Source organism: Ranitomeya variabilis, chromosome 8 (assembly GCF_051348905.1).
Source record: "Ranitomeya variabilis isolate aRanVar5 chromosome 8, aRanVar5.hap1, whole genome shotgun sequence".
NCBI classification, from domain to species: Eukaryota; Metazoa; Chordata; class Amphibia; order Anura; family Dendrobatidae; genus Ranitomeya; species Ranitomeya variabilis.
In genome coordinates, this window is record NC_135239.1 from 56,383,431 (window position 1) to 56,409,200 (window position 25,770).

At 40.5% G+C, this 25,770-nt stretch overlaps 1 protein-coding gene across 2 annotated transcripts in view; it reads left to right on the plus strand.

The window, feature by feature from the left end:
• The window catches only part of TGFBR3 (transforming growth factor beta receptor 3), a 205,387-nt gene that overhangs the window by 134,899 nt on the left and 44,718 nt on the right, over positions 1–25,770 (plus strand). Inside the window, exons 6-13 of one of the 2 annotated variants that reach the window (XM_077278842.1) lie at positions 515–677; positions 2,367–2,514; positions 14,395–14,581; positions 14,666–14,868; positions 17,102–17,251; positions 21,086–21,232; positions 22,466–22,624; positions 24,879–25,187. In XM_077278842.1, the coding sequence (XP_077134957.1) occupies positions 515–677; positions 2,367–2,514; positions 14,395–14,581; positions 14,666–14,868; positions 17,102–17,251; positions 21,086–21,232; positions 22,466–22,624; positions 24,879–25,187 (1,466 nt within the window). The remainder of the gene's footprint in view (positions 1–514; positions 678–2,366; positions 2,515–14,394; positions 14,582–14,665; positions 14,869–17,101; positions 17,252–21,085; positions 21,233–22,465; positions 22,625–24,878; positions 25,188–25,770) is intronic. The other variant, XM_077278844.1, reaches the window with a different exon arrangement.

Genomic DNA, 25,770 nt, shown 5'->3' on the forward strand with positions numbered 1-25,770 from the left:
ACTCGGGTCTGCCGTGTTCCAGCACCTCATCACTCTACAGAGAGGAGGGCAGACTGTTTGTCAGTGCTATTGTAGGGGCGTGTTCTTCTTTCCCCAGTGTGTTGCTGCCTGCTTACCATTGGTCAGCATCAGAAAGTGGAAAAAGTACACGCCCCCCAGTAAAATCTGTCTGGCAATGCCCACTTGGACTTACAAAATTAACTGTCTAAGTGCCAAATACTTTGATTGCTAATATCTCCTCTATGGAGAGGCGAAATAAAGGAAAAAAAAATTGTTTGCTCGTCTGTCCAGTTCAATGTGAAATTTGGTGAAAAATCCTCTTTAAGCTTTGATATTTGTGTCTGAGAAATGAGCAGAGGAATCGGATTGAATATTATTTGTACCAGTTTTAAAAAAATGTCAATCTATACTTTGATGCAATGGCTTCTAAAGTGGCATATACAGGAATAATTACATACGTGAAATAAAAGTGACAATAAATAATCTAATCTGAAATATCAATGTTGTGTTTTAGATAATACTTTACCCGCAACATGTAACATTCAGAAAAACTTTATTTCTCTGAATTATCTTGGCTATTATTTGGAACCTCAGTCTGTCGAGAGCTGTTTATTAGAAGAGGAAAGGAGATTGGTTTACATCATCGAGTTGGATTCTCCAAGTGCCAAACCATACAGGTAAAGATAGCAGAGTCCTTCCTGATTTATGTATTGGAGGTGACCTTTTCATGTTGTTCATAAGTATAAAACCTGGGACACGTGAAGCCGTTGAAGCAAAGATGGCATAGTACCTACTGTGATAGGACCTCTTGGCCAATGCACTCTGATGTTGATTCCTTGGAGCTAGTGCACTTAGAAAAAGATACTCGTATCTAACTTTTTGGGATCATTTCAATTTTTTTTTCTTGGCCATTAAAAAGATGGATAAGGCTCTTGGAGTGGTTCCATAATTACATGTTACTTTACCCAATCTCTGGTTTACTAGTAGGAGAGCTAAATATTTGTAACCCTTAATCTATATTTTGCCTATGTACCAGAATTAATTCAAGGGGTGGACGTACTATATGTGTAAAAGAATCCCAAATGAGGAGGACAATAAGTCCTTCTCTTACTAAGACTTTATTCACGTAACATTTTATCTTTATGTTTGTCATATGCACGCGGAGAGATCCTCAAAATATATGTTAAACATATGCATAAGCCCGCATTCACCCAAGTGCCCTTTTGCCTTTATCAGACTGGTATGTGTTGGCATATGTTTTTTTTTTACTGGATAGGAAAGTGGGGTCCGCTGTGTGTTCCCATACAATTGGCCACTGTAGGAAGTAAACCTCTCATTATTTGGGAGTGTCCTACGACATAAAGTGGCAAAAGTTAGACTTTTACATAAACATAAAGTAAAAATATAATGTAAATAGAGAATATAATGGCAGGCAAATTTGCTTATAATGTTGAAACAATCAAATCATGGAAATAAAAATCGTATCGTGTTAAGTTACCTGATACAGATTTTTATTAGGCTGCTATTATTACATTCTGTTTTTGGTGCTCGATACGATAAAACCATGAATTGATGGCATCAAGATCGACTGCAAACATTTGTTTTACATTTCCAGAAATCTTACACTGCCAAACTCTAATTGTCATTGAATGTGAAATCAGAGGTAATAGGCAGCTGGTCGCCTTGGTCCATGAAACACCCAGTATATTTTTGGTCTCTAGTACTATAATCTTTTTGGTTTTTCTGTGCTTTGAATAAGATTCCTTCATTTCTTTTAAACTTACCATAGGCTAAAACTTCTGGATTTAATGACAATTCTGGATGCCAAGTCTTCAAAGTTCCCTTAGATGTACTCCGTAAATACAAATTATGATGATTTTCAAATATTATCTGTGAACGGAAATGGGTGGGTGATGACCTACCAAACAATTCTAAAAAAAAAAAAAAAAAATAGTTCCAAAAAAATAATAAAGTCCAACTTCATCTGTAAGCACTTTGAGGCATGTATTAAATTATGTTTCTTGAGTTGCCCACTTATCAACCTGTTATATCACAAAGATGGCACCACTTGACTACATGTCTTTGAACTTCCAACCTTGTGACCGGTGGTAGAACTTGTCACTCACATTCCGAGTCATCATTAAGCATTTCACTCATGGGTAGCAAACTTTTCTCAAGTATTTTTGTTACCCCAATTTCATGTAGATTAATTGTATCCAGGTTTTGTTAGACCCGTCTGGTTTGCACATGTTCACTCCTTGGCGAAAATCTAAATATTTAATTGGTTGAGCAGATGCTGGATCACAATACTTTGAACTGAATGAAGACATTCCTCTTTCTATCTGACTTTATTTTCCTTTATATAGTTCATTTCAGGTCGACATAATCATTGACATCAGTCCACGCCATCCCGATGCCATTCTTTTCAAGAATCTTGTCCTTATCCTCAAGTGTAAAAAATCCGTCAACTGGGTTATCAGGACAAGCAATATCCAAGGCAATCTGGAAATCTTGGTATGTTTCCTGCTACTATCATAATTGTAGTAATAATATTTTAGTGCTACATTATTTTTTTGCCTAAAAATATAGTTTTAATATTTAAGAGGGGTTCACTCCCTCACCCATTGTGGTGTTTTTTTTTTCTAAAGAAAATTTATTTAACGAGGCTGCCCTACTGCCTGGACTTTTAATGATCAGTGGAGAAATTTGGCAGCAAGGTCTCAATTTTTCTGCAGTGCCCCCGCAGGGCAAATAAAGCATTACATAATTCGCATTCAAATCAATAAGGTGTTTGTTGATACTTTGGAGGATCCAACACATTTTAAGTCACTCACTTAAGGCTTTCTCCACTGTATTTTTTGCATAGTGTAGCTCCTTGCATTAATACATTTAACAATGGATTAATTGACTTGAAGGACAGCACATAATTCAACATTTTTAGCACTTTCATGACATCTGGGCTTTCTTTCACCTAGGCAAAAAGTTGTTTACTGCTCCTAAGCTGTATCTGAATTCTCTGTCCGAGGCGAAGTAGCTTGCTTGTACCTTTCTGGTATGCAATATGAAGAGTACGTGTCCCATTTACCGCCACCCCTAACTAAGCACCTTCTTAAGCTTTGATTTTCTTTAAGGGCCTGATTCATCAAGACCGGCATTGATCATGCAGGTTTTGATGAGAGGGCATGATGGAGTCAGACACTCCTGATTCACAAAGAGGCATATCCCTGTGACATGAATCAGGAGCATTGGACAAGTGGCATACAACTCTGTATATGCCTTCGCCACAAATTTTACTCCAGGCAATGAATTTGACGAGCAACGGTTGCCACACCCCTGTCCCGCCATAGCTCTTTCCAATTTGTCAGAGCTTGGAGAAACTGGTTGGGCCTAAATTTTGAGACTTTTCATACCCTTTTTAGGGCCATATACATTTAATTTTCCCATTAAAATATGCCCATTTTAGAGCCATCCTATATTGTACTCTTGTATATTATCATTATTCCTGATAGCGCCTGAAAACACTCATGAACATAAACTATAATTTTCAAGAAATAGCTGATGTAAACAACAAGCATTATTTGTTCCATTCGTGATCTCCCCATGAGAACGCAGCTTCTTCTTCCCATGCTTGTTGACAGATTGCTAACACGTCACTTACAATAACATACATTCTAGCACCTCCAAGGACTTATCTAATCCGAAGAGCGGTCCTATCTGTAGATGAACTTATTTATAGTTTTCTAAATGTAGTTTATAAATCCCAGTCATTTATTGCTTATCATCGCAGCTAATTGATTTGATCTTACAAAAGTGTGAAGTTTCCATATATTATATAGATTATCCAAGGACTCCTAATCCTCTGGTAATGCTCCATAGATATTAGTCTACGGCAGATAATACGGCAGAGATAGATGTCTACATTGAAGGTTACTGAAAATAATAAAGCATGATGTTGGAACCAGTATGGCTACCAATGTAGCCCCTATGTTATTGTCCCCAATTCCCAATCTGTCTAATTTTGCAGGATTAAATGAGTGGGAGGACATATAGGCAAATTAGCCATGTAAGCATAGACTTGTAATGGCAGCCATTTTAGTGGTCACCCAAGCTTTATTAAAGTTGACATCATTAAAATATCTTCCAAATGGGCCTGATAAAATGTTTCTGTCGTGTCATAGGGGTATGTTCACACTGAGGGGTTTATTTGTCGATTTTGAAGTGGACGTACTTCAATATCTGCATAAAAAATTCTTCAGATACTCTTTGATTACTTTTTTTATGTGGATTTTCAAGCAAATCCTCTTCAAAATCCACATAAAAAAACTTGCCGTGAACAGACCCAAAAACTCGTGAGATATCAAATGTTGTGATCAGTTAGGGGTCCTATGGTGCTGGTAAACCTAACAAATGCTGAAAATAAGTAGCAAATATAGTTAGCATTCTGCCCCTTTGGCTTTGATCAACACCTCTTGGCTCGACCCAAAAAGATGGAGATAGCTTTGTATGGATCGATGGGGGACACAAACAGATTAGAGCCCTTAAGCAAGAATATTTGGGCCCTTCCCAAGCCAATAGCTCAATTCCACCTGCTTTTGTGGTGGACGTGGTCCCCTTTTCCTCTTATGCCCCTATGCGGCAGCACAGGTTGCACCAATGATATGTCGGCCACTGGTACAGACTCATTAGAGACCTATAAACTAATAAACACACATAATGTGAACGCCCATCTACCAGAGCAGAGCTGTGCAGAAAAATCCCAGCTAAAGGGGCACAACATTTTGCCGAGCCTTCTGGCCCTTTGTTTCAATCATCTTTGGATATTTTGGCACCCAGACTTCGATGCATAAAAACTTCTCACATTTCACTATAACATATGAAAATTTATGGCAACTTGTCAGAAAAGGACAAGGTAAGGAACTTTGCTTAGAGGGGTTTTGTATTTTATTTTTAAGAAAACGGACTTACCCACCAGTCTAGTGAAAACATAGTGGGATTAGTTTATCTCTTTTCCCCAGCGGGCAGTGGTGTTTATTTCTTTTGTGGCTTCATGTTATTTTCGGTCAGTGTAAACCATGAAGATTTGCTCTATTGCCGGCCTGCTCTTACGGACATTTTCAGCACAGCATGAACTAGGTCTGACCTTAAATGTTTCCACTCCAGATTTCTTTCACTTATATCTGGGTCTTCTCGACCTTGCAGTTTCTCGATTAGCTTTTCCTACAAATGTTAAAAAATAAAATTATTTATATATAATATATAGCTTGCGGTGACTTTCTTTTTTTCTCATTTGCCATTAACTCTTTCAGGCTTCTGGATCCCTCTTTGGCTATTTTTTTTTAGGAATCATGTACTACACAGCATGCTGGATCAGCAGAGAGAGGAAATCCCTATGATGTGGGCCGCTGCCGGCTGCCAAATGTCTTCATTTAAAACATGTGCTGTTCTTTTTTTTTTTTTTAAAGATAACTAAATTGATTTTTTTTTGCTACACTTTCTCTAAATTTTCTCTTGGAAACATTTGCACTCATTCATGTGGCTCTGAACGTTTCTTCCAATGTGTATCATTCGTCACGTGATCTAGTTCTTAGAAGCGAGTCGTAGGCCATCTGCGATTTGCATGATATATATTTCGCAACGTACTCTTCCAGTAAGAAGTGCAGTGACTGGTATTCTCTCACCCGCCACATATACAATACCCTAAGCCTGCTGAAAGACGTCCTAAACCGACACCCAAGTGGTTAGGAAATAGAGATATTTCCCATCAAGATATACGTGTATTTATTATTGTTTGTTTCCTTTACTTACATTTAAGATTAGGGAACTTTTTTACATTTGAAAATGCATCTATTGCCCAGGGCTTTGTCCATTAATGTACAGCAAAATATACTAGGCGAGGTAAGTTGTTTTATTGGAAAACAATGTGAATCAGGCCGGCCTCACACTCAGCGTATGTAAATTCGGTCCGTTTTTTACGGCCGTAATACGCAGAAAAGTCCCCAAAATAGTGATCCATATGTCATCCGTAGGCAGGGTGTGTCAGCGTATTTTGCACATGGCATCCTCCGTATGTAATCCGTATGGCATCCGTACTGCGATATTTTCTCGCAGGCTTGCAAAACCGACATCTAATGGATTTATGGGCTCAAATGTTCGTTAAAACATATATACAGTATGTATATATATATATATATATATATATATATATATATATGTCATTGAGACACATATATATATATATATGTATATACTGTATTTAAATTTAATTTAGCGCGATATACCGTATTTTTCGGACTATAAGACGCACCGGACCATAAGGCGCACCCCAAATTTGGGGTGAAAATTGCAGAAAAAAAGATTTTTTATAAGATGGGGGTCCGTCTTATTGTCCGAATTTACAGTATCTTACCTGAGGGCTGGCGGTGGCAGAGCAGGGTCACAAGAGGCATGGTGTCGGCAGAGGAGGGGTGATGCGGTACGGCGTGCACCTGAGCAGGGTCCCTTCCTGCTTAGGTGGGCAACGCCACAGCCTGGTGTCCATGGGAGGGTTGCAGCAGTGGTTACCGGCACAGGTGCTGGGATGAGGAGGCGCAGTGAGAGATATGGCGTGAGAGGGGTCCCTTTCCCCGGTGAGGTGATGCAGCAGTCCGGTAATGCAGCAGAGCCGGGTGAATCCTGTTGTTACCGGTGGTGGCGGCCATCTTCCTGGGGCCGCGCGTGCGCAGATGGAGCGATCTGCTGCCCGGGGCTTCAGGAAAATGGCCGCGGGATGCCGCGCGTGCGCAGATGGGGATCGCGGCGGCCTCAGGAAGATGGCCGCCACCACCGGTAACAACAGGATTCACCCGGCTCTGCTGCATTACCGGGCTGCTGCATCACCTCACCGGGAAAAGGGAACCCGCTCACTGCGCCTCCTCATCCCCGCACCTCTGCCGCCACACCTCTGCCGCCGCACCTCTGCCGCCACGGTAAGCCCCTTTTTTGGGGGGGAAAAAGTGCGTCTTGTAGTCCGAAAAATACGGTATGTGAAAAGCCGGTAATTCAATTGCCGGCTTTTCATTTCTCCTTCACAAACCCGACATGATATGAGACATGGTTTACATACAGTAAACCATCTCATATCCCTTTTTTTTTTGCATATTCCACACTACTAATGTTAGTAGTGTGTATGTGCAAAATTTGGCAGCTGTAGCTGCTAAAATAAAGGGTTAAATGGCGGAAAAAATTGGCGTGGGCGCCCGCGCAATTTTCTCCGCCAGAGTGGTAAAGCCAGTGACTGAGGGCAGATATTAATAGCCTAGAGAGAGTCCATGGTTATTGCCCCCCCCCCCCCCCGGCTACAAACATCTGCCCCCAGCCACCCCAGAAAAGGCACATCTGGAAGATGCGCCTATTCTGGCACTTGGCCACTCTCTTCCCACTCCTGTGTAGCGATGGGATATGGGGTAATGAAGGGTTAATGTCACCTTGCTATTGTAAAGTGACATTAAGCCAGATTAATAATGGAGAGGCGTCAATTATGACACCTATCCATTATTAATCCAATTGTATGAAAGGGTTAAAAAAACACACACACATTATTAAAAAGTGTTTTAATGAAATAAACGCACAGGTTGTTTTAATATTTTATTGCTCTCTCAATCCACCTGAAGACCCTCGCTCTGAAAAATAATAAACCAACAATATACATACCTTCAGATGATCTGTCACGTCCCACGAAGTAAATCCATCTGAAGGGGTTAAATCATTTTACAGCCAGGAGCTGTGGTAAAGCACTCGCTCGTGCCTGTAAACCCCGGGTACTGAATGGAAAGCAGGATCATCTGTACTTACCTTGAGTTGCGGTGATGCGCCCTCTGCTGGATGTCCTCATATGAACTCGAGCATGGGAACTTTTCCAAGGCTCCAGTTCATGAGGACATCCAGCAGAGGGCACATCACCGCAACTCAAGGTAACTACAGATCACCCTGCTTTCCATTCAGTACCCGGGGTTTACAGGCACGAGCGAGTCACACTGCTGGTCCGTGTGGAATCCGTATTTTTCACGCCCCCATAGACTTTCATTGGTGATTTTTTTGCGCAATACGGTGACAAACGCAGCATGCTGCGATTTTCTACGGCCGTACAAGACCGTATATTACGGATGCGTAATATACGGCAGATAGGAGCTGGGCCATAGAGAATCATTGGGCCGTGTGTAATGCGTATTTTACGGACGTAGTTTATGCGCTCATACGTCCGTAAAACTCGCTAGTGTGAGGCCGGCCTCAGAGTCATTAGTTTAACCCCTTCATGACCTTGGGATTTTCCATTTTTCCGTGTTTGTTTTTTGCTCCCCTTCCTTCCCAGAGCCATAACTTTTTTATTTCTCCCTCCATATGGCCATGTGAGGTCTTATTTTTTGCAGGACGATTTGTACTTTTGAACAACATCATTGGTTTTAGCATGTCGTGTACTAGAAAACAGGAAAAAAATTCCAAGTGCCGTGAAATTGCAAAAAAAGTGCAATCCCACACTTGTTTTTTGTTTGACTTTTTTTATTAGGTTCACTAAATGCTAAAACTGACCTGCCATTATGATTCTCCAGGTCATTACGAGTTCATAGGCACTTAACATATCTAGGTTCTCTTTTATCTAAGTGGTGAAAAAAAATTCCAAACTTTGCTAAAAAAAAAAATAAAAATTGCGCCATTTTTCGATACCCGTAGCGTCTCCATTTTTCATGGTCTGGGGTCGATTGAGGGCTTATTTTTTGCATGCCGAGCTGGCGTTTTTAATTATACCATTTTGGTGCAGATACGTTCTTTTGATCGCCCGTTATTGCATTTTAATGCAATGTCGCGGTGACCAAAAAAACGTAATTCTGGCGTTTCAAATTTTTTTCTCGCTACGCCGTTTAGCGATTAGGTTAATCCTTTTTTTTTTATTGATAGATCGGGCGATTCTGAACGCGGCGATACCAAATATGTGTAGGTTTGATTTTTTTTTATTGATTTATTTTGAATGGGGCAAAAGGGTAGTGATTTAAACTTTTATATTTTTTTATTTTTTTCACATTTTTTTTCACTTTTTTTTTTACTTTTGCCATGCTTCAATAGCCTCCATGGGAGGCTAGAAGCAGGCACAGCACAATCGGCTCTGCTACATAGCAGCGATCTGATGTTCGCTGCTATGTAGCAGAATTGCAGGTGTGCTATGAGCGCCGACCACAGGGTGGCGCTCACAGCTAGCCGGGATCAGTAACCATAGAGGTCTCAAGGACCTCTATGGTTACCATTCTGATGCATCGCTGAACCCCGATCATGTGATGGCTGTCGGCGATGCGATCATTTCCGGCCAGATGGCCGGAAGCACTGGTTAAATGCCGCTGTCAGCGTTTGACAGCGGCATTTAACTAGTTAATAGCGGTGGGTGAATCGCGATTTCACCCGTCGCTATTGCGGGCACATGTCAGCTGTTCAAAACAGCTGACATATCCTGGCTTTGATGCGGGCTCACCGCCGTAGCCCGCATCAAAGCGGGGGTTCTGACCTCGGATGTACTATCCCGTCCGAGGTCAGAAAGGGGTTAAAGGAAACCTGTCATCAGGATTTCAGCCACCAAACTATTTAAATGCACATGTAGCTCTTTCTGAGACAAGTCCAATGTCATGACAGTAGCCACCATGCTAAACGCTGAGTCCATGCAGCACTTCCAACTCTGCTGCATATCCCTGCAACAGCTGCTGCAGTCCCAGGGACTCCTCTAGGGCAGTACCTGATGTCTACCAGCGGTCCAGCCTATCACCATCAGAGGCGCTAGTGAATACCCGGTGGATACTTAGTCAGGCACCTCCAGGGTAAGCCTAGCCTGTGGAGCAGTGGGATCACGCCCATGAGCGTTACATACAGCAGTACCTGTACATGGCCAGTCTGTTCCTTCATTCTTGAGAAATCGGTATTTAAATTGGCATGGAAATGAGGCTGAAGTTCTATTGTAGCTATGAAGCCTCTGTCACTCCAGCTCTATTCCCCGCCCAACGCTGCCTCCTCCTGCTCCAAAGCCTCTATGTGACTTCTGACAAAGGAGCCTTCATTCAAACAGGAGGAGGTGTTGCTGGGCGGAGAATAGAACTGGAGTGACATAGGTTTCAGGTCTACAATTAGTTCATGAGCCTCATTTGCATATCAATTCAAACATTGATTTCACGGGAATGGAGGAATCCATGGGCCATGTTAAAGGTATTGCTGGACTTGTCTTTTGAAAGAACTACATACATATATACATAGTGTGTGTGTGGGTGAAATCCTGCTTACAGACTCCCTTTATGTAAAATACATTTCACACTTTTTTTTAATCTCATTTTACTGTGGTTGTGGCTGGAAAGTGGTTAACTCTCACAGCATGTTTCCCTCCTTGTTCTGTGCCTGGTGTCTAAATTTAGGGCTGGAATAGTAACATATACATTCACATTGGCAGAAACTACCAGTCATTTTTAGTTCCAATTACAGCCGTGTGTAGAAAGTGAACATGGCAGGATATCTACTAAGTATTATGTTTTGTTTTTAAAAATTAAAGGTAAAATCTATAGCAGTCCTGTTATGCTAATTTACTATTGTTTGTATAGCTACTTTTTGTGTTTTCAAGGGTAAAGCCCCCGTCACACTAAGCGAGGTCGCTGCTGAGTCACAAGTTTTGTGACGCAACAGCGACCTCAGTAGCGATCTCGCTATGTTTGACACGTAGCAGCGACCAGGCCCCTGCTGTGAGATCGCTGGACGTGTCGGAATGGCCTGGACCTTTTTTTGATCGTTGAGGTCCCGCTGGGTAGCACACATCGCTGTGTTTGACACCTTACCAACGACCTCATTGACTACAACGTCACACAGGACGTCCCTCATCGAGGTCTGAATCGTCATAATAGCTGCCATGTGACAGGGTCACAATGACCAACGACATCGTTGTACAGGTCGCCGCATCGCGACCACATAGCGACGCAGCAACGATCTCTGACAGGTCGTATCGTTGTCGGGATCGCTTTAGCGTCGCTAAGTGTGACGGGGCCTTAAATTAACACTGAAAGTGATATTCTAGAATTGAAAGCTATCCTCCTTAACTTGCTGATTGCTGATCTGACCATTGGGATCCCAAATAGGGGTCTGAATCCCGAGAACTTGCTCTGCAGAGTTCCGCCTTGAATGGAGCGGAGGTCGAGCAAGCTTGATCTTCGCTCCATTCATTGTCTATGGGAGTGCCAGAAAAAACCAAGACAATAAATTTAACATAAATCAAGTATACAAACCTTCATTCCATTCAAGACTGGGCTCTTGGGATCCAGAGTCCTGTTCTCAGCAGTGGATTGGATTGAGAAAGTTAAATTACAGAATGAGGGATAGATTTCAATTTTGGGAAGACCGCTTTAAAGACAAATTGTACCCACGTAAGATAGCTGATGGCATAATAATCGGCTGAGAGAGACCAAGGGCTATCTATGCTGTGAGGCCACAACGACTCGAAAAAAAACAACTTTTTTGTTGCTCTGAATGTGACTACATGGTTGACCAATGAACCAAATGGGTCAGTAAGTTGTTATAGGGAGTGTACAAGAGATGTAATCACAGCCACTTGTTTCTTTTTTAGGCCTCAGTTAGGGTCAGCAATGCTGAGATTCACTTTTGCCAACTTTGGTTGTTACTATAACTTCTGGCTAGCTAATGTTAAGTTCTGCATGGAAGTGCAAGTTTAGTTTATCAATTAATGTAAACAGGGACGTAAGTAGGAAGAGGAGATCTATATAGCTTTCAGATTCAAAGTTCTGATGGCCAGCCTCCTGAAAAGGGGCATTGGAATAAGAATGATGTGACCCTGGAAGTCTCATCAAATTAACTCATGAAAAGCATGCAGGGACAACTGTTGACCACTGGTGAGGCATTGCCATGTTCTGCTTCATGAGGGCCTAGTAGAAAAAGAGGGAGAAGCAGTACATTCGAGGACACGCGCTATTCTACAGTTATAGAGGCAACTATGTAGACTGCTTCCAAAACTTATTTGCATTTATTGAAAAAAAGGAAGAAATAAAAAAAAGAATCCAGACAATCTTACATATCTCAGGTGCTTGGAGGAGCTTATATTGCACACACTGACGAGACATTGATAGAGGGATTGCTTTCATCGTATTTTATTTTAAAGGAGTGATACATTGAAAAAGGACTCATCATGTTCTGTTTTATAAAAATAAGACACACGTGGATTTTTTTTCCATACCAGCATGAAAATGCTCAATTTGCATGAAACAAATGCAAGCCGCGAAGCTTAAGCAGTTGTTGAGGGTTGAGGGGGAGACGCATTTCAGAATGTAACGAAGGATAGAGTGGGCGTAGCAATTAAACTGGATATTTGGTGTACCTGATGATCCACTCTACGGAGCGCACAGACGTCCTCCAACAGATGTGAAATCTAAAACTTCCCTCACTCTTCTAATCCGAAACAGAAGACCAGGCCATAAATATTTTCACAGATGTTTGTGATTGAGTTAAGCAATGCATATTTTATTTACGTCCAGAGCAGAGCACCCAATCTCGTTATGTATCTCTAATTTTGGTCTCTTATTCTAGGAAACAGGGCCTTAGAACGTTGTTTCTTGTTTGATTTCCACCTAGGTCGAGTCACTGATTGTGGGACTCGAGAAATGAAAATGCCTTTTCATTAGTGATCAAAAAGCCTATTCCAGCATTAGCTTCTAAAATCCTATTTCTTCTCAGCAAGAATTTGCTTTACCCTGACTAGCACAATGGGGCCTCATATGAAACTTGCAGTGGGGCCTCCACCATAACGTGTGCGTGTCATTGTACAGCTGGCCGTTAATCCATCTGTAGAATTTACATGTAGCAATCAGCGCGGTCCCATAATTGGTTATCTCTGCTCCGTCCTCTACTGGTTTGGAGATTTTTCAGATTGTCTAGAAGTCTTGTGCCAAGAAAAAGCTCCAGATTACTCAAACTTTTGGACTATGAAATGCTGGAGTTAACGTCGTTTTATTTTTGCTCTCCCTCTGAGCATACAACATCTGAATAAAGCATATACGCACAAGACTTTTTGGTTTTGGTCATTGTACTGTTGGCTCAGTCTATTTTTCAACCTACATAACTTTATGGAGGCAAAAATGTCACTATATAAAACGGCTACATATTCGTGTTTCCAAAATAAATTATTGAAAAAATTGCAATCATAATAAAAAAAGATAATGATGGATCTTTGGTAAACGAGGGGGGTGTAGAGGATATAGTTGCCATGATAAATAGGGTATTGTCAGATTTTGAACCAGGAGCTTTATGCTTTTTTTAGTTGTTGTTCTTATACATAAACTAAAATGCCCTTGAGACCTGTTCATTGGCTGAAAAGCATCAGAAAGCTCATGTCCAATGCATTTGGCCTGAATTATACATGCCTAAACAAGTGGAGACTTCTGCATCTATTATTTTATCTCTAATAGATGGCTTCATTTTTGGATGGCTGATCCTGTTGACAAGGAGTAGTCCTATTTTTAATTACCCTATTGGTAAATTCAGGTTTTATTTAGAAGGGGTGAATCGTAATGGTCCTTTATATATTTTTCAGTGGAGTGTGGTTACAAAGAGCATTATTCAGGAGGACCCCTCGTTTTTATTTTTATACAGACAGCTATTGCGAAATGTGTAATACACCATTTTTCCTGCGGAGGTGCTGCAGAACAATTTTACAATTGCTGGAGTTCCTTGTTTCAAAAATTAAGTTAAAAAGCTTTTGGATTTTAACAAACTCTTAGATGAATGGAAAAGTTAAAGAGTCTTTTCATGGAGAAGTTTTAAGGTGGTATGTGTTCTGTACGGACGGGATTCACCCTGATAGATCTAACTTAGGTTGCCAAAATCAGATTTCATGGGAATCAATGCTATCGTAAGATTTTGGAGAATTACAAGAAATAAACAAAAACATTTGCAGGACTTTTCCGGCAACTACATTGGTAGTCCGTAGATGCCGGACCAGAGCCTTGCGAACCTCCTCATATCTACTGGCATCTCATGCTTCTTTTCTGATTAGTAGGCCTGGGGCAACATTATGCAACACGATGACATCTCACCAGGTCTACTGATCAGGAAGGAGGTGGTACGCAGGGATCCGTTTCGGTGGCCACAGAATACCAATGTGGCAGCTTGACCAGAATCTTGCAAATTCTTTTGTTCATCCCTTAGAATTACACAAATCTTACTCTTATAATCTTATTTACATGATTCCTAAAAAGCCCTTTGTTAGCTTTATATCAAAGTTATATATTTATTTGTGATCCTCAGTGAAATTTTGGTTTTATGAGTAGATTTTGCAGGATCATAATTTCATATATATATATATATTTTTTATCTTTGCTCTTTTCTATGCAGACACCAGACAGTGTTACTTTTAGTAAAGATTCAGAAAAAAGTCTTTCCACCAGCAAACAGGTGATTCCAAACATTCCCTCAACCCCGGAGCTTTTAATCAAGTGGGCCTCTGACTTAAATTATCCAGCGACATCCTACATTCATGTACCGGTGGCAAACAAGTTTCACATCAAACTTGATGACATAGGTAAAAGTGCAAATACATACCGCTGTTTACCATGTTGCTCACAAATTTAGAAAAATATGATTTCTAAGTAATCTCTCTTCTTAGAAATGAATGACCAAGAGAACGCCACTGTTTCGCCTGAGTTGGACTTTTTCCGGCTCAGCAGTCAAGACTTTATTTTGCGTGGCAGTGATGAGCATAATTTTCCCAAGGAGCCAGAGGAAGCACAGGGAAATATTAATGTGGCCATGTCTGTGAAATGTGACGAGAACAAGATGGTGGCATCTATAGAAAAGGACAGTTTAAAGGTATGTTATAAGCCTGGCATGTTATTTGTATCTAAATACTCTGAAAATGACGGTGGTAGGAAACAAAATGTTAAGTAACCTCAATGTTCAGACCAGTGATATTGTCTGTGTTGACTCTCCTGCCAGGCAGAGAAGGATCAGCCATGTTGAGATGCCCAATCCTTTTAATCTTTTTGTAAGATAAATCACCTCTATTGAGGTCTGCATACACATTTGATAGAGTTAGCAGAACAATCATTCACCCAACAGATATACGTCATCTTTCTCCATACACAAAAAACCTCGGCCAAGTGCGCCTGTCTTCTCTATAAGAAAACCAAAAAGGATCTGCTATTGAAATTCGGCAAGTCTGATCTTTCTCTCCGACAACACAATTTGTCAGGAGGCCCCCATATGCATTACACCGATATTGGCAGACTTTATCCTAATGTGTATGGGGGTCTTTGCTCCAAGCATGAGTAATAGGGGACGGCTAGAGCTTCCTCCCCAATGTAAATGTCAGCGAAGAGAGGGAGATACACCACTGCACTAGCAACTTATATCCCAGTACCACTAAACATCAGTAATGTTGAAATTTATTATGCAGGATTGGGAGGAATCCCTTTCACATTAGATTGTCTACTAGATCCGCTGACCTTGATTTAGTTTGTATTGTCAGCCTAAAACATGCCATTGATGGACTTTACTTTGTCATTGATACTTTACAGAAGTGTTGGAAATTAATTAAATATCTCGGAACAAGCGAAGAGAACCTGGAACATTGAACATGCATTGAACTTGGGTGCATATTATAGAGCAGGAGGAGCTGAACAGATTGATATTTACTTTGGTTTTATGGGACAAGATTTGAGGGAACTTGTAATTCATTTATTTAAATCTCTGGTTTTCTGGATTTAGCGGTCTGGTAGGTGGTCCTTATCAGGGATTGACAGCCTTCCTTTAATTGTGCGTACTCCCATGACTGTCAGTCATTACTTAGACCACCCACTGGACTCCTAAGTTCAGGGTAAGTTAGGACTTAATTGAAAATAATTAAAATTTATATTGGATCTGTTCCCATAACACTATAAATGTACTGGCTCAGTTTCTCCTGCTCTAAAACCTTCTGCCCACAGGTTAGAGTGCATGTTCAATATGATAGGTTCTGAATAAGTCCTACCTTCTCTCAAAAGTGTACAAACCCTAGAGTTTAGAGTTTCTAAGACTACATAGGTACCTCTGTGCCTAGCTATACCCATTAAAGGAGTATTCTCAAGTTTGGAAGTTATCCATCCTCCATGGGATAGGAGATAACTTCCTGATTGCTGGAGGTCCGACCTCGGGGACCCCCACCAATCCTGAGAACCGCTACTCTGAAAAGCTCCTGTAAATGAAGTGGTAGTCGATCATATGCACCTCCACTCCATTCTTCCTTATGGGAGTGCCGAAGATGAGCCGATCGCAACACTTGGCTGTTTCTGAATAAATGGAGCTGTAGTGTGCATAATCAGCCACAGCTCCATTCACATGGAGCTTTTCAGAGCCCCATTCTCGGTGACGGGTCCCAGCGGTTGGACCCCAGCAATTGGTAAGTTATCCTTTTTCCTATGGATGATGAATAACTTTCAAAATTGAGAACACCGCTTTGGCTAGGGTGACACCACCGTATCGTCTCTCATCCGATAGAATCAGGCTGGTTACGGTAATGACGGTCTGATCAAACTCCGTGTGTGATCATAGTGTGATCTTATTTTCTCAGATGAGGAGAAGATGGAAAAAATAAATTCTCCATCTTCTCCATTCTTTCAGTCCATGAAAATCGGACTGTAATCAGATATCTTCCGAGTGCAGTCCTATGTTTTCCACTGACTCATTGACTTGCATGGGCGAGTATGACCTGATAATCGGATTGACCAAGCTGTAATTGTTTTCCTTGGACCGGCTCAGTCCGAAGAAAAAATTGGACATGTGCACGGCCCCATAGAATAAAATTCATTTGAGCGTGATCCAATGTTTTGTTGACTTGCACCCGGACCGAAAATACGGTCATACGCATGAGCCCTTAAAGTGTACAATTTATGGTTATTATTCTTAGGAATCACCAAAGTCAAAATGTATAATATTAAAAGCAAAAATACATTAGTATTTTTTGTATTACATGTTTGGTGCATTAGTTATGGAATTTATACTTGTTTTCTCGTGTTGACTCTTGTAACAAAGGCTGTATCCATTTACCTGTTGTATCCTTTTTAAGGCCTATGGACTCTTAGGGACAGAACTTTCTCTACTCGATCCAGGTTGCAGAGCGCGAGAAACTGCCACTCATTTTATCTTAGAGTCTTCACTGTCGGAATGTGGGACACAGCACACTATTGATGGCACTAACATTATATACTACAATACTGTAAGTAGTCACAGCAGGCGTCCGCTCTCTGCAAGGCAAATAATAAGGCTCTAGCATAATGATAACATTGCTATTGTGCATTACGCTACCCCTATACCCTGACGATTATAAACATATATACCAGACCGCACATGCACCACAAATTAGTACACCAAGGGTGCCAGGATGTATATCAGTGGTTCAGTGCAGAAAAGACAACAAGAAATCCTATGAAGAGACAGCACTACAAGAACCAAATTATAATACCAATACCTTTATTTAAGTATCCAATAAAATCACATCATGCATATAATTAGGGATAACAGATGATGACAAAGATTCACCAAAAAAATGGCAACACAATTCCCATCAGGTACATAATATCTCAGCAAAGTGCAGTAAATTATAGCCACATATTTATTTCCAAAAGTGCAAGTGCATTGTGCAAATAGAATAATAGCAATATCAATCCATCATGAGCCAAAGGGGTTCATATGGTGTAGGAGCATAGAGTGCAATATTCACCCAAACATGGAGGTCATATCAGTGACCCGGAAGAAGGCACTACGCCGAAACGCGCGTTGGGGCGAGTGGCAGCACGATTCCCCAGGTAATGTTTACTGGTTAGCCCATATTTGCTCCATATATTGATTTAACTCTCAATCACTGATATGACCTCCATGTTTGGGTGAATATTGCACTCTATGCTCCTACACCATACAAACCCATTTGGTTCATGATGGATTGATATTGCTATTATTCTATTTGCACAATGCACTTGCACTTTTGGAAGTAAATATGTGGCTATAATTTACTGCACTTTGCTGAGATATTATGTACCTGATGGGCATTGTGTTGCCATTTTTTTGGTGAATCTTTGTCGTCATCTGTTATCCCTAATTATATGCATGATGTGATTTTATTGGATACTTAAATAAAGATATTGGATTATAATTTGGTTCTTGAAGTGCTGTCTCTTCATAGGATTTCTTCTTCTCTTCACCCTGACGAATATGTCATTTCTATAGATTCGCCTCCAGTATCCGGGAAAAAATAGACTCGGCAGGTTGGATTTTTCCTGTCCATTTCCATTGTATCCATTGCTCAGCCACACATTGACCTATTTAGTGCTTTGTGCATGTTTTTCTATTTTTCCGGTGAGCTCAGGATGTCCTTGCAGGATCAGTAATGACTTATACAGGCATAGTTATATATAATTAGATAATTAGACCCACAGCTTTGACTTATTATGTGCATTGTTTTAATAGGCCACTTGATGGCAGAGGCACCTGTGTTTCATATTGTAGCTCCCAAGACCATATGGACAATATATGTGTGTATATATATGTATATATATATAATTTTTTTTTAATTTTAGCCTTGCACAATGCAGTTGTAGGATGATCAAAATCAAGGCATCTGCAAAAATCAAAAGGAAATATCTATATTTCTTTTTGATTTTTGCAGATGTCTTGATTTTGATTATCCTACAACTACATTGTGCAAGGCTAAAATAAAATTGTGTTACATTTTCTCCTGTAGCTTTAATTTCAGATTATTGATAGGCTTTATTAGGTTAGGAATTACTATCCCATAGAACCTTTATCATATAGGGAACATCCACATGGCTTGGATAGACCATGGATTCTCGATCCAGATTTTCTGAAAAATCTGGTATCTATTACACAATAGAGACAAAAGCGGCATCACACAAAAACGAAATGTATAAGTAATTGACACAAGCCAGCCAAAACCTGATCCACTGGTTCCATGAAGAATCTGAAAATTTGAGAGAGGCCGAGCTGCAGAATAAAACCTTATATTCCTCTTGCACCGTTTCCGCTGTATTAGCCTTTTTATATATATTTAGTTTACTCGCTTATATAGCGCCAATAATTCTTCAGCCCTTAGCAGACATTACCATCACTGTCCCCATTGGTGCTCACAATCGAAATTCCCTATCAGTATGTCTTTGGGAGTGTAGGGGAGACACACAAACAGTGCTAACCACTGAGCCACCGTGCTACCCCCTTTTTTTGCGTGTTACAGTAACACAGGCGTGTGAAATTGTGCTGTGGATTTTTCCTGCAGATTATAGCCCTTGCAGTGCATTGGTGAAATCTGCTGCATTTCCAGAGTGAAATCCGGAGCAAAATCGACCCCAATTGGTGCACATTTTGCCAGTGCAGATTATCCACTGTACTTGATCCATCTGGACATATCCCCAGCCCTTGCTTAATATAAGTGCCATGTACTTGCTTTACCTCCTTGGCTTATGTCCTTTTACACATAGTGCTGATGTGACCACGTTGTGGACTCCCCCAATTTATATGATGCCATATTTGATGACTAACAAGGCTCCTCTGTAGATTTTGAGATTACTATAGTTGTAAAGAAGGGAATACTCTGGTTTCTTGTGTTATCCTGAATCCCCTGCAGCTCATGTAGCTGGTCCATAAGTGCCTATACCTGCGCACAGTAAATTAGTCAGCCTTCTGCTAACTTTCTTTTACCCATCCATCTATCGTACAAATAAGACTAATCTGACTGTTCAGTGCTCTATAGAAAAAAAAAGTCTTATAATCTCTACATCAAAGCTGCAATATAAACCAAATCCTTCTTTCAACACAAAAGCTGTGCACACAATAGGGCAACTTCCTCCCAAGGGTGCGATCTGCAGGTAAAAAAAAAGCAAAGAAAAAAAGCACATGTTCCTTTTCCTTACCGGTTTCAACTTTTCCATAACTCGGTCTAGCTGTCATGTGGTTTGGTTTTGTCAGTCAGGCCGGTATGGCATTTATAGATGTAATGTTTCCTATTTTTAAAGGGAGTCTGTCACCCCCTAAACTGATATTAAAGCATTTCATTTAGGGGACTCCGCCCCTTTAAAAATCACATTTGTGGTATGGATTTTACTTATTTTGCTTTATGTAAAAACATATTTATTACCAATGCACCCTTGGCATGATGTAGCGCACTACACACCGTTCTGACCCCTTAATTACTATCCTCTACCCTTCCCTTTGTGATGATTGACAGCACTTCAAGAAGTGCTGCTTGGATTAAATCCGGAACTCGGCGCACACTGACATTGAGAGAGGTAACTACTGCTGGTATTTCTGATTCCTAAGGCTATGTGCCCACGTTGCATTTTTTTAAGTGTTTTTCCGCTGCGGAAACACTTAAAAAATGCTTACAAAACACATCCCATTATTTTTAATGGAATTCCGCATTGTTCTGCCCATGCTGCGTTTTTTTCCGCAGCGGAAACGCATCGCGGAAAAACGCAGCATGTTCATTAATTTTGCGGACTTGCGGCGATTTTGCCGCTATATAATTGTATTGGGACGCATGGAAAAAAAAAAGCGCATGAAAAACACGAGAAAAACGTGACTAATACGCTAGAAAAAGGTGAAAAAAAAGCTAGAAAAACTCGAGAGGATTTCCTGGCAAGGGAGTCCGTTTTTTTTTTAGGAAAATTCTGCTTACATTCTGCAACGTGGGCACATAGCCTTACTCCCTTTTCCCTAGCAGCTGAGCTATAGGCAGTTTTTTTTTATTGCTGGTCTCAACTAGTCCTTCAAAACCTTGTTGGGGAATTTTTAGGGTAGCAGTGCATGATTAGATTAAAAAAAGTAAAAATAAAGTTAAGATAGTAAAAAAAAAAAAGTCCCCCCAATATTATTTAGGAATTGTCGTTCATTTCCATCAGCAATGTGACTGTACATTCTCAGTCTCCGAGATGTTGCAACAAGTGTTTTATCGCAGTTGTTTAGTCAGAAAGATTTTTTTTGAGTTTGGTTTTGTTTTTTGTAAAAAGCAGTCACACTGACAGCTTTCCCTGTGATGTTACAGATTGTTATACCGCTGTCACCACCCACTGAGGGAAGTGGCTGGCCTAGCGATTACGAGGATTTGGAATCTGGAGACAACGGTTTTCCAGGAGACACAGATGAAACTGAAATAGATCTTCTCTACTTGAAGCGCCATGAAATTGTGGTGGTATGTGTCTTTCAGGGAGAGCAGGGGCTCCGTATAGGTCTAAATACTTCTGGGAGATTTTAATTTAAAATTTTGGCTACTTGGAGCCACCAATAGGGGGCACTAAATGAAGACAGATTTATCTTTGAGCTTAGCGGGGATTGTCTAATAGGTCTTCAAGGTGCTTCATGCGGTCAGAATTATAATTCTTTTGAGATAATCAGCATTAAATGTAGATCTATTTAATTTATTTATTTGTTATTAAACTATAAGTATGCTTTTATTGATTATAGTTCGAGCAGAACTCCAGTTGACAAGTGCATGAAATGTCCAGGTCGAAAAAGTTACATTAAAGAGGTATTCCCACCCAGAGAGGTGCAGGTCCTAGAGGTGGATACTGCATCAATCAGACCTTTATGGCAGTTGCAGTGCATATTCCATAAATGTGGGAATATCTCTTTAAGCCTTATATTACATTAGGGCAATAATTATGGTACTGTTGTCCAGAGGATGAATTGGTGGTTTCATATCTGCCTCCATAGTCTGACTGCACCTACGGGTTTTCTGGACAGAGCAGTATATCTATATATAAGAATGCATGGGTTTTGCACAGTAAAACCGCAAACCCCGAAACACAGTGTCTGCAAATTGAGATTCTAGTTTGGATATTATCCTAAGTCATGTGACAAGGCTCGTTAAAGGGTCGACACTGACTGTTAGGATTGCTACTTCCAATAGGTGGCATTAGAGTTCTAGTCCTCTTCCTCTCTGAAGAGACAATTTGCATATTTCCCAGAGGAGCATTGTGGCTTTAAGTCTCCTCACCTCGACATGCTTATCATGTCACTCTCCGCAAGGAGAAACGATACTTCTTGGATCCCAGCACATTAAAACCAAATCATTTCCTGTGAAAATGTTGATATTGTGCGCTTGATCATTCACATGACCCAAGATCTGCTTTACAGGGCATATAACACATGCAAACACTGTGACTATATTACACATCCAGCATAGGCGTGAGTACTTTTATTACTAGTTTGCATTACATTTCTATCAATGTTGTGCTGTGTACTACATTCTGTTAGACGTCTGAGTGTGCAGTTTCCTTAAAAAGATAATTTCCGAGTCCTAAATGGCCTTCATGATCAATGGATATTATACCAAATAGACCAGATGAGTAAAACGTGACATATTGCACTGGTATTTGCTGTGTGTAATTTTTTTGTCTACCATTTTTGCTGTTTCCCTTCATAGTTTAACTGCACAATTCCAAGAGATAACCTGGATCCCTTTGACATTGTATTTGCTCAGCCAAATGTGACATTTAAGATGGAGCTGTACAAGTCTGACTTGTTTCTAAAGTCTGCCCAGAGTCCCTTCACTGTGGCTGAAAATGGACAGGTCTTCGTAGAGGTAAGGGCGACAGAAAACGTTGCAATCTGTTTAAGATGCTCTGTGGATCTATGATCATCTATGGAACCAAAGCTGTTGGACATCAATTATTAGAAATGATTCTCAAACTCATCTTCCGGCTCCTCCAGGGTCAAGCTGGTCACTGGGGTCTTGTTCCTGTGGGCATCTTCCCCACTTCCCTCCTGATCAGTTTATTTTTATCAATTAATAAAATGCAATGTGAATGAAGAAAGGACAAATCTAAATCAAATCAGTATTTGGTGTGATCGCCCTTTGCCTTCAAAACAGCACCAATTCTTCTAGGTACTTGCGCACAGCAGAGACTTTGTTCCAAACATCTTGTCCTTCTTTACACTGACTATAGTTCTTTATGCCGTTGCTGTTTGTTTTGGGGCTATTATTCTGCTGCAGAAACAATTGGAGCCAATCAAGACTAGGAGTCCTGAAAGTGATGATATGACCCACAGAGAGCTCTGCTCTCAACATCATCCAATGAGACAATGAAAATCTGTCTTAGGAGCGCAGGAAAGAGACACAGGCGAAAGATGGGGTTAAACCACAACGTGTTTCAACAGAGGATCCACCTGATGAAGATGGATCCTCCGTCGAAACTTGTGGTGGTTTAACCCCATCTCTCGTCTGTGTCTCTTTCCTAAGACCGTTTTTCATTGTCTCATTGCTCCCATCCTCCATTGGAAGTTCTCGGCTGGAGCTGCGGTGGAGAGCCGACATCCTGTCCACCCCTGGGCTGCTTCCTAAGCGCTCCTATATGACCGCTCATCACTGACTCTTACTCAACATCATCCAGTCTGTCTGGGATTACATAAGGGATTTGCACCAACCAACATCCACAGAAGATCTGTGGTCAATTCTCCAAGATGTTTGGAACAGCATTTGAGTTCCTTCAAAAATTGTGTGCAAATACCTAGAAGAACTGACGCAGTTTTGAAGGGAAAGGACGGTCACAACAAATACTAATTTGATTTAGATTTCTCTTTTATTTATTCACTTAGCATTTTGTTAATTGATACAAAAATCAAATACTAATACTGGTGTTTTTTAAAGGATTCTTACTTTACAGCATTTTTCCACACTTGCCTAAAACTTTTGCACAGTACTGTATGTCCCAGTTCAACAATGAAGATTCCCAGTATAATGTTGCAATTATTTTGTCCATTACGAATCCCATCTAAAATCATCTGCATGTGAGATATACAGATTCTACATTAGTTTTGTTTCACCTAACATGAACAAATCTAATCTAATGCACACACGAGGTGTATACGGAGTGGATTTTTAGGGAACAAGTTTACAAAGTCTCACATACATGCAGAGAAAATCTGCAGCAGAAATTGACCAGTGCTGCAGATTTTGAACATGACAGTTTATGCTGCTGATTTTCACAGCAGATTTCACCCTTTACAATGTGGAAGTTCTCAAGTGGATAAATCACATGTGGTTGTACCCCAAAGTGTGATGTATGTTTTTTTTTGGGGGGAGTCTGTTTTAATTTTCGAGAGCAACACATACAGTTGGTCTAAAACAGCCTTTTAGTGTCTGGTGATGGGCTGTAGGGGAGGTATAAAAACAAATCATAAGAAATTGAAAGAATTGGAGCACTCACCCAGATCCTTCTTGATGTGCAATTTTATTCCGTGACATCAAACCATATTAAAGTGCTGAGTGGAGGAAGCAGGGGAGCTATGCAGATGAGAGAACCTGACGGACTACGACCGTTTCGCACTTGCTTATCGCTTCTACGGGTCCATGCTTCAAGCAAAGTCCCACCACCAAAGCCTTGCCTATATATAACACATTTCACTAGAAGGGATCTAGCGATCATTGATTTGGGGTGCATGTTTACTTAAGATGTCATGATTTGGTCACTTTTTTTACATTTGGGTTTCACTCCTACTCCTTAACTACACATAATAAGACATTGCAGATATTTGTACCATCACTAATGGTGCAAGAAAACATGTGCGCATTTACAGATTCCTGACATACCTCACTGATAACCTTCTGTTTTCCCCGCTCTCCTACATTCATCGTGGGCCTGCATTGTCCATTCTTGAACTATTTCACAGTCAATTTACCGTTCCTGCAAGAGATTTCTGAGAAGTCCTGTAAGGCGTAGTAAGACAATTTCACATTCTAGTGCTTACGTTTAAGCTGTTTGCTACATTTTTACTTCTTAAGTTATTTCTCTGTCAGTTAATAAAAATTCCAATCATTTCCATTTTTGAATTTACAGGTCTCTGTAACCAAAGTTGAGAAAAATTTAGGCTTCGTCATCCACACCTGCTTTGTTTCTTCTGTTTCTTCCTCCTCCAATGTGGACTCTTCTACCGTTCATACCATCATAGAGAATATATGTCCTACAGATGAGACCGTAAAGTTTTACAAAGTCAACCATATGAACGATCCAACTCTGCAAGAACAGACCGAGAGAAAGCGCTTCAGCTTCATGTTTAAGTCTATCTTTAACACGTCTTTGGTCTTCCTTCAGTGCGAATTGACTCTATGCACAAACAGTGATAGATCAATGGACCGTCTGCCCAAGGTGAGCATTTATCCCATTTGTCATCTTCTTTAAGGACTTGAGGTCACTGGTAAATGTGCAGCTTTTCGGGTCAGTTACCAATTAACAAGAAAAATGTGACAGTACGGAAAACTCCTCCACTCGCCAGTCAAACACTCAGATAACCTCATCTCAGGAGCATAACACTTACAGGCGAAAGACAATTTTCTTCCTTTTGTTAAATTCCTTTTTTGAAGATTCACGCGATACATAATCCAGACTCGATTGTGGATCGCCAACACATTTGAGAAAACTAGGGCAGAGGAAGCGGAGAGCTTAGCTTTTACCATCAATCATATGTTTAGCTTTACTTTCTAAAGAGGCCTAGAAAAATATTAACGGAGATATGTTCCTCTAGGTAATTGGGATAGTTCATGGGAAATGTGGGCTGCATTCATCAGAACTGTTCAATGTTCTGTTTCTCCGTTGAGGATTATAAAAGGAAAACTGAACAAACCAAACCATTCTGGTATTATGGGATAGATATTTTTCAGCAGAAGTATATCAAAGGGGGAGTTCACACTCTTATGTACATTTGAGAGCATTAAGGCTGGTTTCACATTTG